The sequence below is a fragment of the Octodon degus genome, unplaced genomic scaffold (genome assembly GCF_000260255.1).
Source record: "Octodon degus isolate 3935 unplaced genomic scaffold, OctDeg1.0 scaffold00315, whole genome shotgun sequence".
Classification (NCBI taxonomy): Eukaryota; Metazoa; Chordata; class Mammalia; order Rodentia; family Octodontidae; genus Octodon; species Octodon degus.
Window position 1 is genome coordinate 1,055,275 of NW_004524891.1, and position 14,807 is coordinate 1,070,081.

Consider the following 14,807-nt stretch of genomic DNA (forward strand, 5'->3'; position numbering starts at 1 on the left):
GGGACAGCGATTCAATCCCCCAGCACCACATGCCAGCCAGCCCCACCCCCAGGTGGGCTGCGCTGGCCACACACACACAAAAAAATAAATAAATAAATAAAATAAATTTAGAAAAACAAGTACATACACATATACATATCTTAGTGGGTAAAAAAAAAAAAATACCACCCCATTATTTCAGTGCCACTAAGCTATCTCCCCAACCCATATCTCCCATTTTTAAGTGGTCTGTGGTGACTCTTAATAAAAGATTATAGGGGCCGGGGAGATGGCTCAGTGGAATAAGCGCTTCTCTGGCAAGTGCAAGGGCCTGAGTTCAATCCCCAGTTCCGCCAAAAAAAACAAATAAAAAAGAAAAAGATTATAGTGTTCTTCATATAGGGCCCTCAGATTTCTGAAGTTTATTGCCCAGTGTTGGATATTTTTGTTACGATTATAAATGGGATCTCTTTTTAAAATCTGTTCTTTCCTCCTGATGTGCTAAATAATCTTAACCATTCTAAATTTAGTTGGTTTCTTTTAGGCTTTCTAGGAAAATAACAGAAAGAGAAAAAGATGATAACAAAAACAAGATGAGATCCAAGTTGTTGATTCTTTGTGATATTTCTTGTGCAACCAAGGTTTTGTTTGTAAAATCCTTGTGTATATCAGTATCTTTAAGAGTCCTACCTATTCTGTCTTCCAGAAGATTTAGTATTTGTTTTAATAATATTTGGCCCAGGGCTGGGGAGATAGTTCAATAGAATAAGTGCCTGCCTGGCAAGCGCAGGGTCCTGAGTTCGATCCCTGGTACCACAATAAATAAATAAATAAATAAATAAATAAATAAATAAATAAAATTTGGTACATTTTAATTTTAGTTTAATATAGTGTGAGCGAGCTATATGGATCTAGTTTTAGTCTTCAGCACATGGAAAGCCAGGTTTCCCAGCATCATTTATTAAAAAGGCTGTCTTTCTTCCAGTGAAGGTGTTTAGCTCTTCTGTCAAAGAGAAAGTGGCTGAGTGTGTCTGTAGTTGTTTCTGCACCCTCTGATCTGTTCCACTGGTCCTCAGGTCAGTAACTATTACTGTGGAGCCTGTGGTGATCCTTCCAGCTTGGGGGTTGGCTTTGTGCTGCCTCCTGCAGTACTTAGGAACCCAACTGTAAGAGCAGAGGAAGAAGGGATTGGTGCCACGGTCAGTCTCCATGAGTAGGGCAGTAGAGGTCAAGACACAAGATATCAAATGGGCCCACAAGATAGTAGTGGAAGTATTTACTATAGAGTTTAGATCAGGAAGGGTTGGGGGACTCCAGGTCTCCATGCGAGTGGAGGGTTAGGAGAAGTGGTTATGGCCCTGGAACAGACAGAGGATATCAGGCTTCAGGAGTGATACCTTTCCGGCACAGCATTGAGATCCTTGAGAGAAAAATGTCTCATGTACAGCTATTGAAGCTGATGTCACCCAACTCTTAAGTTAGTACTGTGATTTGAGTGTCATTCTGCTGTTCTATAGAGCTCATGTTTTGTCTTTATTTTTCAGGTTCACTTTAGCACAGTTGACTGAGAGCCAGGAGAGTGAGCAGAAGGGAAAAGAGACAAGCTCTGCAGAGCAGATAGGAGGGCGAGGCCAGGTTCCGGGACAGTGCAGCAGGGAGGCAGGACAGCTGGACCCTTGGGTCTTCCCATTGGCCCACAGACCCCCTCCGACCAGAGCAGCATTTCTGAGAGCACCCCACAGCCTGTGCCCTCCCTGCGGTTCACTGCGTATCCTGTTCTACACCATGGCCCCAACAATGCTCATCTTGTCCTGCCACTTCCCTATGTGTCTTATCACATATCTGTTGTCCACCTACACTTCACTGGTGCCTACTTTGGGTCCCTACCACTCACCCCACCCATCATCAATGTATGCCTGGCTCATGCCCATTTACACTGTGTCCTCAGAGTGCATCGGATGGCTTCTGGAAATCTGTGGCCACTCGAGTCCCCAAGGAGCCCCCCGAAATTCGCATCCTCAACCCATACTTCATCCAGGAAGCTGCCTTCACCCTCATCGGACTGCCTTTCAACAACGGCCTCATGGGCCGGGGGGTGAGACTTGACCTGAGGGCGAGGGAAGGGAGATAACAGGGCTGGAGGTGCCCTGGGAGGGATGGCTGGGTAGCCATGGTCCTCAGAGGGAGTACTCCGAGAGAAAGGTCCTCCTTGGGAATGGAGTGTTACCTGCTCTGCAGAGTTCTGACCCTCATGCTTCCTCTGTGCTGTCCTCCAGAATATCCCGACCCTTGGCAGTGTGGCAGTGACCATGGCCCTGCATGGCTGTGATGAGGTGGCAGTTGCAGGCTTCGGCTACGACATGAGCACGCCCAACGCACCCCTGCACTACTATGAGACTGTACGCATGGCAGCCATCAAGGAGGTTCGAGTGGATGTGGGGACAGAACCTGGGCAGAGCCGAGGGAGGGGGCTTCCAGCACAAGCGGAGGCTTGAACTGCACATGTCCAGTGAGTGGCTGAGGGCCAGCTCCCCAGAGAGCCTACCCACTCTCAGCTAAGCAGAGCCCTGAAGGTCCATGTGCACCCAGGATGACTGCCAATGTCACGCCTGCCCCTCTCATGCCTGCCCCTCTCCCAGCCACTCTCTGAACCCAGTACCCTCTCCTCACCCTTTTCTCTCCATGGGGCCCTCCCTGCTCTCATTATGCAGCTTTCCCCACCCCCACCTCTCCTTACTCCACCCCCACCCGCATCCATACACCAGTCTTGACACCATGTCAGATCACCTTTGCAGTTCCTGCCTTCCCCTTTGTGGCCCTCACACCATCCACATCTCCTGTACCACCTCTACTTTTCCCTGAGCACACAAGGGCTCTTTGTCACCCAGAATTGTTCCCAGGTGGCCCTGTGTACAAGGAGCTCCCCAGACTGTGGCTCAGCCTCTCCTGGCGTCTCTACCTGCACTGCAATGATCTCAAGTGCAAAATCTGAACTCTCTTCGCATCCCTTAGCTGCTACTACCAGCCTCCCATGGACCCAGCCTGAGACTTGGAAATCAAGTCCCAGGCAACTTCCCTGCCCCTGTGTCTGGGTGACTGTGTGCTTTGGAAAAACCTCTTGTCTGTTCAGATTCATACTGCTGAGTTTGCAGAATCACCCCCACTTCCGGTGACAAAGAACACTGAATACTGAAGCTGCACAGGGGACGGCAGGCTCCAACCAGAGCACCTCTTAACACTCCCACTCACTCAGCCCTTTACACACACACACACACCCCACACACACACACCCTGACACAGCTTCCCTGAGGAGGCCAGTGCCCTACGTCAAGGCTGGTCAGTGCAATGGCCACATCTCATCTTTCATGATCTCCCAGAAATGCTTGCTGGGTGGGCCATTCCTTCCTGATTAGATTTCTTTTTTTCAATTTTTTTTATCTATTTGGTACAGGGTCTTGCTATGCAGCTTGGACTCATAGTGATCCTCCTGTTTTAGCCTCCCCAATGCTGGGATTACAGGCATGCACCACTATGCCCAGTTTCCCTTCCTAGATTCTGAGTCATTAATTTCCTGTCTTTTCCTCACCCATCTCATTCTGTCTCATGTCATTGCTTTTGGTCTACTCTGCAGGAACCAAGATGAGCTAACAGCACTCTATCCCAGGTTATCCTGTCTGCATATACTCCACATGTACATCCCTTTCTTCAGTTATCTACTATGTTCTATTAGACTTTTTTGTTTAGTTTTTTTTGGCTTTGGGCTTTTTTGTATTTTGAGACAGGGTCTCACTATGTAACTTAGGCTGGCCTTGAACTCACTTTGTCATCCAGGCTGGCCTCAAACTTATGACAATCTTCCTGCTTCAGCCTTCTGAATTCTGGAGTCACAGGTGTGCTCCACCATGCCCAGTGCTCTTTTGGTTCTTGATCTAACAGAATACTCTACTCTCTGACTTGAAGAAAATTTATCTCACAGTCCTGGAGGCTGGAAAGTGAAAACCAAGGTACCAGCAGTGTCCAGTCTGGTGAGGACCCACTTCCTGGGCCACTGTGTCATCACCAGATAAATGGGGTGCAGGCATTCTCCTGAGTGTCCTAGAAGGTCACTAATCCCATGAGAAACGACTGTTGAAGGTAGATGCTAAGAGATGGTTGTTGGCTGTGATGAGAACAGCTCCACAGCCTAGGCAGTGGGAGCCAGGTGCATCAAGCAAGAGTGACTAAAGGCCTGCAGAGGCTGCAGGAGTGGCCTACAGGAAAGAGGAGAGGACAGGGGCAAGGCAGCGTGGTAACTGGAGCGTAAAGCAGCCCGTATAGGGTCTGTCACACCTCTGTGAAATCTGCGCTGGAAATAAGAGACTGAGCTGCAAGCTCAGCCACCTTGCTGCAAGCTCAGCCACCTTGCTGCAGCTTCCCAGGAAAGGATGTAGGAAACATGGTCAGCACAGAATACCAGCACAACAATAGTCCATGGCTGGGCACAGGAAGAGGGACCAGATGAGGCTCAAAGGGGCCAGGCATGATAGTGTATGCCTGTAATCTGAGCACTTGGGAGGCTGAATGGGAAGAGCATGAATTTGAGTCCAACCTAGGCTACATAGTGAGACCTTGTCTCAAAAAAGTGAGTCCCAGGGCTGGCAAGATAGCTCAGCAGACTAAGCACCTGCTTGGGCAAGTGCAGGGACTGGGATTTGATCCCCAGCACCATATGCCACGCCAACTGCACCTCCAGGGTACGCTGAGCTGGCCAATGAGACTGGGCATGGTGGCCAATGCCTGTAATCCCAGCACTGAGGAAACTGAAAACAGGAAGATCCCTAGGAATCCAAGCTGTGAAGTGAGACCCAGTGCCAAATATATTTTTTTTTAAAAGGCCCTATCACACACTAAAAAAGAGGGCACCCTGCTGAGAGTGTGGACTGGTGGAAGGGCATCTGTGTCCAGAGTCCTGCACCAGCCCACAGTACTGCAGAAGCTCCACGGGGCTCCTGAGTAATCTGCAAAGAAGAGAAATGAAGATGAGTACCCAAGAGTGGTGTCACCTGGAGAACAGACTGATGTCACCCTGGAGCAGACTTTTCTGCCTACTTTTTCATTATGAAAGGAAACTGTCCAATACTTTGTAAGTGAAGAGAGCAGTCTCCTGCACTTATGTCCCAGCTGTCAACACATGGCCAGGATCATGTCACATCTTCTTCCTGTCATACTCCCAGGCCTACTGATTGCTTGCAAGCAGGTCTCAGATATCTTATCATTCCAGCCATAAATGCTTCAGTTTTTCTAAAGGATAAGTACTATTTTTGCTACTATACATCTTAAAATTAACAATAATTCCTTAGCATCATCAAATAGTCCTCTGCTAACCTGTTAGCCCTCAGTGACTCCTAGTGGGTACTCTTGAAACTGACCCATGAAACTTCCCACAAGAGGAGATGTGGCAAAGTGAAGGGCTGTATTGGTGTCTACAGGTGCTCAGATCCTGGTCTTGCCATTCCTGAGTCTGCTTCCTGCCTGTGAGGTCTAATTTCATTCCACAAATATTTAGCACCTACTCCATATCTAGTAGTCCCTGCCCTCAAACAGAGATAGCCAAATGCCTAAATCTTCAAAGAACAGGATGCGTCCCCCAGGGATCTTTAGCACTTTATAACCAGCGGTGCCATGACATCACCAGGAGCACTTCGGGTTTTAGGGAGTGTGGAAGGACAGCCAGGTAGAAATAGGACAAAGACTAAGAAAACCACACACCTTAGGCAACCCAGAGAAAGGGAAGAAACTGGCACCACCCAAGAGACAGTCAGGGGTACTGTCCTTTGGGGAAGCCACATGGTTCAGATGAGGTTGGAGGGACGTTCAGAGCAGAAGAATGTAGGGAATTCTGTTCATGATGGCATGAACTTCACAGTGAAAGGTTTGCAAGATTGGAGAGGTTGGGCTGGTGAGATGGCTCAGTGGTCTAAAGCACCTACTTAGAACAAGCTTAGCAAAGCACAGGGACCGTGGTTCAATCCTCCAGCACCACATGCCAGCCAGCCCCGCCCCCTGGTGGGCTGAGCTGGCCACACACACACACACACACATAAATAAATAAATAAATAAAACTTAAAAAAAAAAAAAGATTGGAGAGGTTGCCAAGGACAAAATAAGGCCTGGGTTCTTCACACCAGGACACAGTGGCTAAGAGTGGGTGCAGTGAGGCACTGGGCCAGTAAGGGCAGCAAATAGGCTGGCTGGTAGAGGAATGATAAGACTGTTGACCTTTCTTACCTCTTTCGTTCCTCCTTCTGTCTCTGCCTCCCTGCCTTTCTTCTTCCATCCATTGGTCAAGTCTTTTTGCTATCTGAGAGACTTAATCATCCAAGGTTCCTGATGAGCACACACAAGATGGGAAAGAACCCTGTCCCAGAAGTTCTGGAAGGCATTGTCTTCCCTGTAATTTCCACATAGTGTTTTCTAGCAAATTTTAAATATACAATGCATTTTTATTATAGTTGAGACAAGAGGATTGTTGAGTTTGAGGCCAGGCTGTTGTTCTATATAACAAAAACAAACAAACAAAAAAACCCACATGTAGTCAAATGTTCTCACCATAAGAAATAAGGATGTGGGCCGGGGAGATAGCTCAATAGAACAAGTACTTGCCTGGCAAGCACAATGGCCTGAGTTCAATCCCCGGTTCCACAAAAAAAAAAAAGAAAGAAAAGAAATAAGGATGTAAGGTGATAGACATGTTAATTAACTTGATTTAATCATCTGTAATGTATACATGTATAAAACATCACATTGTACACATAAATATATACAATTATTTGTTAAAGATAAACATTTAAGCTGAAGGACCGGTCAAATAGCTCAGTGGATTAAAGTGCCTGCAAGCAGGCACAGGGGCCCAGGATTCAATCCCCCAAATTGCGCCTAGACAATTGAGATTGGGCGTGGTGGCATGTGCCTGTAATCCCAGCACTTGGGAGGCTGTAACAAGAGAATCACTACGAGTCCGATCTAGTAGTGAGACCCTGAAAACCTTGTAGGCCCTTCCCTAAAATACAGAAATAAATAAATAAATAAATTTAAGCTGGGTGTGGTTACATACATCTATAATCCCAGCATTTGGGACACTGAGGCAGAAGGATTGCTGCAAATTTGCTCAAGGCTAGCCTGGGCTACATAGCAAAATCCTGTCCCAGAAATCAGTAGGAACAGTGAAAAAGATTAGGCCCTGCTCCTCAGGCTCCCTGGCTCCTGTGATCTGGGAGACCAAATTTCATCAGCTACCCCAGGCCTAAAGAGTGGATTGCATCAGGCCAGAGAATGACTCTGCACCCCTTGCTGTGGGACTCAGTGACTCACTTGGCTGACTTCAGGGTATCTGGATCCTGGATGCTTCCAGCCATGGGTTGGGCTCTGAGGAAACAGCCCTTCCTCCAGTACCTAGGCTCACAGCACTCAGGACAAAGAAGTCAGGGGCACGGTGCTGAAGGAATGCGTATCGAGTGAGAGGGTAGTTCCGTCTTGGTCTTGAAAAGGCGAGATGAGCTATGGCAGTGGTGCTGAGGCAGGCACATAGTCACCCCCGCATCTGAGCATGGAATATTCAGTATTAATTGCAGTGTTGGCATTTTGTGATAAATAAGTGAGGTTTGAGTTGCAGTTTGGGCGCTTGGTCTATAAAGGTTTGCTAAGCAGGATCATCACAGTCTTGTAGGCACAATAGATGACGGGTATCTGCCTTCAGATGTCCACAATCACAGAGCACCCAGAGGCCAGAAGAGGGTACCAGCCTGGGTTTGCACAGGGCTGTATCTCAGCAGCCACCTGGGCTGCCCGCCTCACCACTTCATCTCTTTCCTTCCAGTCCTGGACACACAACATCCAGCGAGAGAAAGAGTTTCTGCGGAAGCTGGTGAAGGCACGTGTTATCACTGACCTAAGCAGTGGCATCTGAGTGGGCCTAGCACTCAGCCACAGAGGCCCAGGCACCACCAGAGCAAGCAATGGTCACCTGCACAGGAGTCTTCAGACCCAGAGAAAGACAGTGCCAAGGGACCCCAGAGGCAGCAAGGCCTTGGCAGGGCATCCAGAGCAGTACCTGCACTGAGGCCAGCCTCAGAGACCAGCACGCAGCCTCTCTCCGCCTGGGTTCATGAAGCCAGAGGGCCAGGGAGCCACAGGCTGTGCCCAGCAGGCCCAGCATGCAGGAGGTGGGACATTAGGCAGCGAGGATGCTGCCAGAATCATTTCTCCAATCAGTGTTTAGTGTATTATCATTTTGTGAAATTGGGTGGGAGGAAGGGAGGGATAATTTATTTTTAAATAAGGTTGGAGATGTCCGTTAGTCCACTTGCCATGCAGAAAGAGGCCCACTAGAGGGCCCATTAGGCCGCAATAGCAGCGGTGCCAGTAAGCTCCCTGGAGAATGGGAGTTTCACGCCAAGCCTGTGCCCTACTCTGTCGCTACAGAGAGGTGGCAGTATCTCATTACAGCCCCCTTCAACTCATGACACTCTTTGGCCGTTTGGGGGAGAAAATGGGATATTTCTATTCACCAGCCCCCAGCCTTCCTGTCTGGAAGCCCTGGGGCCATCTCTTCGAAGCCAACCAGACCCCCTGGGCTAGAGCAGAGTACTTTGAAGAAGGAGAGGCCTGGCCCAGCCTGACAGAAAGAGCTGCCTTTCCAGCTGCACCTGACCTACAGGACAGTTTCCCGCTTGGACTCCTGTCAGATGTTCTGCTTTCTGTAATGGACCTGCCAGGGCCTTGAGTTTTGCCTTTAGTCCGAATCAGAGGAAGGAGGCCCTAGGGCCTTGTGCAGGCTGTGGCAGGCAACCCTGTGGAAGCAATAAAGCCCTCCCCTAACCTGACCTCGTTTTGTTTTCACTGACTTTCCTGGAAGGAACAGGAGCCCAGAGCTTCAGCAACTATGCCAAGCCCAAGAATCTCTCCAGCCCATTGCATCCCTTTCATTTCTTCAGAGGTCTCTAGTATTTCCCCTGGCCCCCATAGCCCAATATCCTCTGCCCTAAAAGAAATAGACATGCAATAGCACCTAGCAAGGCCCCAGACTTTCCACCCTGCCATGTTCTCCAGCAGCATACAACTCAGTTCTAGGTGTCTCCTGAGGAGCTTCAGAAAAGGCATTCCCGTTCCACCTCAGGCCCTTAGAACTTTAGAATCAGATCCTTCTCTTGCTTTGCACCCCAGCTGACTTGAGAATAAGCAGACGCACACCTGCATCTGAGTCCATAAAGGGAGCTTGCTGCCAGACATTCACTGTGCTATAAATGGGATGGCTGGCCACTCCACCATGTTTTTGTTGTTGTTGTTGTTGTTGTTGGGGTTTTTTTTTGGGGGGGGGGTTGTCTTTTTGAGACAGACTTGGATCTCACAATGCAGTTCAGGTTGGCCTTAAGCTCACTTTGTAGCCCAGGATGGCCTGGAACTCACTACCATCTTCTGCCTTAATCCTAGAATGCAGGCAGCCCTGAGCCTTCCTACTGGTGAGACCCCTGGGGACAAAATCCTGGCCATCCAAGGAATACAACTTCCCACATGCCTCCCTTGCTGCTGTCAGTTGACCTTGGGCAGAAGCCTCCTCTACTGAGAGGAAGCAAGGCCCTGACTGAGGGACAGGGAAGTCCATAAACATCCTTGCACTCTGCTGCTAATAGAGCTCCTAATAATGTGCCACTCCGGTGCCTGCTAGGTACCCCCTGGAGTGTGCAGGGCCTCCAGGCCATGCCTGTAAGTGGTGGCTGTGGCTGGAACAGTACAAGGAAAGCTGCCCCATCTGGGCAGCAGAGCACAAACTCCGTGGCTTAGCCTCCTGCCTCAGGGAGGCCTGTGGAGCTTGCAGACAGCCCCCCCCCCCCGCAGCAGCAGCAGCAGTCTGACTTCAGTGCACAGCGCTGCATGAAACTCCCTCACAAAAAATGATTCTGAGCCCTGGCTGTATGCCAGGATCACCCGTGCAATCTGGAAAACTGCACCTGCATAGCCTGAGATTGATTCAGATCTGGGGTGGGGCCGGATGTAGGTAGTTCTTAAAGGTCCACAGTGACTGCTGCACAGCTTGGGTACAGCTGGTCCGGACATGTTCCCTGAGTCCTCATCCCCACCCACAGCCTCCATTGTGTGTCACTTGGTCAGCAGTGATTCCAAGATTGCTGTCACCAGCCCAGTTCTCTTCATCTCGCTCCAGGCTACAAATTCAGCTGCTTCCTGAGTTCTACTTAGGAAAATCCACAGGCCTTTCCACCTCGGTGTATCCAGTACCATACTCACAAGCCCTGCCCCTGCCCCAGGGAGCACTGCTTCCCCTCTACCTGGCCACTCCAAGCCTCAGCCAAGGGCACACCCTACCTGCACCCACCTGAACAGGCACCAAGGTTTCCTAGGTAGCGGTAGGGCCTGTGGCCCCTAGCTCCCCACAGCTTTGCCCAAGACTCATTTCTTCTCCCCAGCAGCCTTCTCTGAGGAGAGAGTTCAGGTGACAGGTGTCTTGCCTGTCCCCAATCCACAGCAGCTAGTCATCCTGAAAAATACATTTTTCTTTTTTCTTTCTTTTTTTTTTTTTTTTTTTTTTTTTTTTTTTTTTTTTTTTTTTGTGGAAACGCTTATTCTACTGAGCCATTCCTCCCCCTGCACCCCCAAAATATGTTTCTGACCACACCTTTCTGCTCAGAACTCTTCAGTGGTCCTGGCATCTTTGGGGTAAAAGCCAGGCGCTTTGGTGTGAAGTTTCTGGCCCAAATTGCCATAATTAGGCAACTGCGTTGCCACATTTCCCTATTTAAAGCCCCGACCTCTCCCTACTCTGACCTCCCCTTCTTCAGCTGACATACCCACCTCCCGCGCACTGCCTTGGCAGTGCCAGGGACCAACGTGTTGCCGTCCAAGCAGTTCCGAGGTGAGTAGGTGAGCGGTGGGATGAGTGCTGCCCTGAGGTGGATGAGCAATCTGTTGAGAGATAAATAAACTAACTGGAGGCCCCGCCAGCCTGTACCCCCTGCTCTGTATGCCGTGGCCAAGGCCAGGACCCGCCTGTCCCTCCCAGCGGCTCGCTCCCTCCGCCCTCGGCAGGCCTCCAGCTCCCCACTTCGCGCTTCTACAAAGTCCAAACTCCCAGTCTCCGTGCCTCTCTGCCGCCTGCCTTCTTCACTCCTCCTCCGGGGGGTCCTCTACCAGCGTCTGCCCTCGGCCTTGGGGGACACAACCAAGCCAGTAGGGACCTAATCCGAGGGGAGAGCAGCCAGGTGAGCCCAGAAAGGTGGGGCGGGGCGGGGGCGCTCTGGGCCCCACCCCGGGATCCGGTGACGCCGGGGCTGGAATTTGACACCGGACGGCGGGCAGCAGGCTGCTGAGGGATGGAGTGGGGCTCGGCCCCCAGACACGGCCCGCGGGCTCTGCCAGCAGCAAGTCCCTCAGGCCCCAGTCCTTGCTTCGACGGGAGCTCAGAGGCCCGCATCCGAGGTAAGCCCGCCGCCTGTCCATCCCTGGTCCCAGCCCTGGACGCACGCTCTCACGGCTTCAGGCAGAGGCAGGGCGGTCTTCACCCGTCCTCCCTTTCCCCGGCCCTCAGGGCAGCTCTCTGCCCCTCCCAGACGCTCCCTTCCCTCTTGTTTGTTGGAGTGTGAGAGTCCTGCTGGCCTAAAGTAATGCGAGGCTCCCGCTGCCGCTACAGGGCACAGGCTGGCTGCCGAGGCCGCACTTTTGGCTAAAGGAGGCGCTGCCAGGTGCACAGCCCTGGGCATGACTTGTGGGGGAAAGCCCAGCACTGGTCCCAGGAAGGGTGCCTAGAAGAACACAGTGCGGGATCCCAGTGGTGAGTAAAGGCCTGGTGGATCAGGGCAGCAAGGGCTGCAAGGAAGGAGCAACACTGCCTGAGCTGCCCTCAAAGGACCTGCTCCTGGGCTCCCTCTAGTGCGGAGGCCTCCACAGCTGCCTTGCCTGTCTGGCTTTCCCTCCATCTGTAGAACAGTCAGGGGGCTGGCCTTTAACTGTGCGGACACTCTGTGCTAGGCAGAGGGGGTTAGGATGACAGCTGGGATCCAAGAAAAGGCTGGCTATGAGGGTTTGAGAAGATTCTGGGGCCCCAGCCGGGTGTTCAGGAGCGTGCCTGGTGGAGGGTGGGGGTTCACAAAGGCAGGTGCCACTTGTGCCGGCTCGCGGGGAATGAGGAAGGTGACTCTAAAAGCAAAGCAGGAGGCAGACCTGGGCCAGCGCTCAGTGCCCAGAGTGGTGTGGGGATTGGCTGGCCCTCTGGGAGGGACTCAGACTGAGTGCAGTTGTGAGAAAGCCCACCTTCCGCCCCTTTTGAGTCTGCAGGCTTGACAGACTCTGCCCCCTGGTGGGCAGACCTGTTATTTTCAGAAGTCCCATCAGCCCCCACAATCTGCTGTCTCCTGGGGGACATCTGTGGTCAGAAGAGAAAATCAGGAGGCTTTGGGGTCCAGAGCAGAGATTACAGAGGAGCAAAGTGTGGTGGCAGCACTGAGTGGGCAACACAGGCTGTGGCCTGGGCCTCACGGTCAGCTAACTCAGAGTGAGCAGCAGACACAAATTCTTCTCTAGCCTTCACCTTCCTCCCTTATAGCTTGGGGTAAAGGCTATCTGTGTGGCTGTAGCCTGTCAGTCTCTTAGACAGTCAATCTCTGAGCTGCTCTGTGCCTCGTTTGCTCATCTGGAAAAAGGAGATTGAGCCATTTAATTCATAGAGCTGTGAAAAAGAGAAGTAGCTGCACAACATCTAACACATAGTAAAATACTCAGTGCAGCTACTTCTCTTTCATTGAGTCACGATACTGATACCCAAGCCCCTTGTGGTGTGGAGAAACTTAGGTGAAAAGACCTCCCCAAAAGATAATTCATCTTTCAGTTTGGAAGCTGCTTCAACAGGAGGGTGGGGGAACAGGTCCACAGAGGCTGATGGGAGCTCCTGGTGTTGTTAGAGATGGAACTTGGATTTGGAGGCCCTACTGTGCTGCTCCACTGCCACTGGCCTAGGCAGCAGGTGAGTGATTGCCCCAGACTCCCTACTGTACCTGAAGAAGGGGACTCAAGCTGTGGGAAGAGCAGAACTTGGCCTGGGTAGGGATCAGCTTTAGGAGGGAAAATGGTCAAAGAGGGAGGAATCAGGAACATGGCAGAAGGACCAAGACTTCTGTTGATGGTCAGTGCCCTTAAGCGATTCCTCCCCTAGGCTCCCCAAAGTTAAAGCAAATCTTTAACCTAAGGCCTTCCTGACACACACACACCCGCTCCCCAACTGGGCGCCCAGCTCTCTCTGCTCTCAGCCAAGAACAGGCCGGCCCTGAGCTCCACCCCTGAAGGGCAGCCGGTGAGGGCGCCCTCTTCCTGTCTGAATTCCCACTTGTCTCTCTGCGCAGCCAGCCTTGTGGCCTACACTGGCTGTTCTGGCCCTGCTCATCAGTGTCACAGAGTCCTCACTGGGCCCTGAGCCCCGCAATCCCGTCACTCACCAAGGCCCCGCAGCAATGCTGACGTCCCATACCGACCACCTGCCAGGTAGGTGAGAGATGGAGGGGCGGGACAGGGTCCAGGCTGCCTGAGACAGCACATGTGACCTTCTCTCATTTCAGGTGGACGCCTCGTCCATCTGTGTGGCAAAAGAACCCGCCCACCACCTCTGCACCCTCCCCAGCCTGCGCCCCTTCCGTCGTCCCCGCCCCTGCCTACTTCGCCCCGCGGAGGCCGCACTGCTCGAGCAGGGGCCCGAGGCAGTCGCGCAGGGGCCGCAGGGTCGCGGGGCTGCCGCCTGCGCTCGCAGCTGGTGCCGGTGCGCGCACTGGGCCTGGGCCACAGCTCAGAAGAGCTGGTGCGTTTCCGCTTCTGCAGCGGTTCCTGTCGTCGTGCGCGCTCCCCACACGACCTCAGCCTGGCCAGCTTGCTAGGCGCCCGAGCCCTTCGGCCGCCTCCAGGTTCCCGGCCAGTCACCCAGCCCTGCTGCCGGCCCACTCACTACGAAGCCGTCACCTTCATGGACGTCAACAGCACCTGGAGGACTGTGGACCGCCTTTCAGCAACTGCCTGTGGTTGCCTAGGCTGAAAGCTCTCTCCAAGAGATTGTAGACTGGGCTCCTGAGCATGCATCTTCCTGTCTGCGAGCCTCCTGCAGGGTCCTGCTGGCTGGGAGGCCTCAGTCAGCCATGAAAGCCTCAGAGCTGAGGTCCCAGCACAGTGGGTGATGGTCATGATCCTGGAGAGGTGGAAGGACTACTGGACACGCCAGCAGCTTCCAGGTGCTCATCCTGGGGCCCCAACACTATAACGTCAGAGACCTCAGCTCCGAGACCTTAATGCCCACCTCTCACAGATTCTGGGACTGGCCAGGCCTGGGGAGACGCCTCTAGAGAATACAGCAGTGGCCCAGGCCCTGGGTGGGTGGAATTGGAGGACACATACTGTAGCTGTGGTGGAAAGTGCCTGTACTGGAGATGGCCTTATCCTCACTGATGGAGCTGGATGCATATTTATTATTTCTAAGTTATTTATTTACTTCAGTGGTTTGTTGGATTGTTTCATGGGCTTGGCTGGAGATGCACGTGCTCTACATACTCACACACTTCACACTGACTCAACAGTCCTAGGCTGGCCTGCATCTCCCACTGCATCCCCCCCGCAGCTCCAGGATGGGAGATGTGGAACCCGAGGCAGAATGGGCAGCAAACTGCATTCACACCTTCTCACAGCCCCTGAGAGTGGACCCTGGGTTACCTTTTGGGGTAGGGGTAGACCTGAAGACTTCTATGCAGAAAGTCTTATCCTGTGACTACTTGCAAGCACCCATGACAATGAGACCCCTCCTTGGT

At 52.0% G+C, this 14,807-nt stretch overlaps 2 protein-coding genes and 1 long non-coding RNA gene across 9 annotated transcripts in view; 2 read left to right on the forward strand and 1 right to left on the reverse strand.

The window, feature by feature from the left end:
- Positions 1-8,840, forward strand: part of St3gal3 (ST3 beta-galactoside alpha-2,3-sialyltransferase 3) — a 252,926-nt gene extending 244,086 nt beyond the window's left edge. For both annotated transcript variants that reach the window (XM_023707860.1, XM_004647615.2), the window contains 3 exons: positions 1,928-2,074; positions 2,256-2,402; positions 7,835-8,840. In XM_023707860.1, the coding sequence (XP_023563628.1) occupies positions 1,928-2,074; positions 2,256-2,402; positions 7,835-7,924 (384 nt within the window). In that variant the 3' untranslated portion in view covers positions 7,925-8,840. The remainder of the gene's footprint in view (positions 1-1,927; positions 2,075-2,255; positions 2,403-7,834) is intronic.
- On the reverse strand, positions 990-10,931 carry LOC111814434. Its single transcript, XR_002819427.1, has 3 exons — positions 10,825-10,931; positions 6,247-6,512; positions 990-1,143 (listed from the first exon to the last, which is right to left on the reverse strand). It is a non-coding gene; the product is annotated as an uncharacterized LOC111814434 (long non-coding RNA).
- Positions 10,932-11,113: 182 nt separating this feature from the next.
- On the forward strand, positions 11,114-14,551 carry Artn (artemin). Of its 6 annotated transcripts, none has more exons than XM_023707862.1 (5): positions 11,114-11,231; positions 11,660-11,800; positions 12,854-12,988; positions 13,365-13,503; positions 13,578-14,551. In XM_023707862.1, the coding sequence occupies exons 3-5, from the start codon at positions 12,929-12,931 to the stop codon at positions 14,042-14,044; spliced, it is 666 nt and encodes a 221-aa protein (XP_023563630.1). In that variant the 5' UTR covers positions 11,114-11,231; positions 11,660-11,800; positions 12,854-12,928; the 3' UTR covers positions 14,045-14,551. The 6 variants fall into 6 exon arrangements, with proteins under 6 accessions (XP_023563630.1, XP_004647679.2, XP_023563632.1 ...); XM_023707861.1 differs by lacking the exon at positions 11,114-11,231 and adding an exon at positions 11,362-11,448; XM_023707863.1 differs by lacking the exon at positions 11,114-11,231 and adding an exon at positions 11,362-11,448 and having other exon boundaries at positions 12,890-12,988.
- Positions 14,552-14,807: the final 256 nt, after the last annotated feature.

What these genes read in the sequence shown, in the direction of transcription:
- Artn (XM_004647622.2), top strand. Translation starts at nt 11,343, where the DNA reads ATGGAGTGGGGCTCGGCCCCCAGACACGGCCCGCGGGCTCTGCCAGCA. An exon ending in GCCACTGGCCTAGGCAGCAG is followed by an intron (nt 12,989 to 13,364) that starts GTGAGTGATTGC and finishes CTCTCTGCGCAG; the next exon opens with CCAGCCTTGTGGCCTACACT. An exon ending in CCATACCGACCACCTGCCAG is followed by an intron (nt 13,504 to 13,577) that starts GTAGGTGAGAGA and finishes CTCTCATTTCAG; the next exon opens with GTGGACGCCTCGTCCATCTG.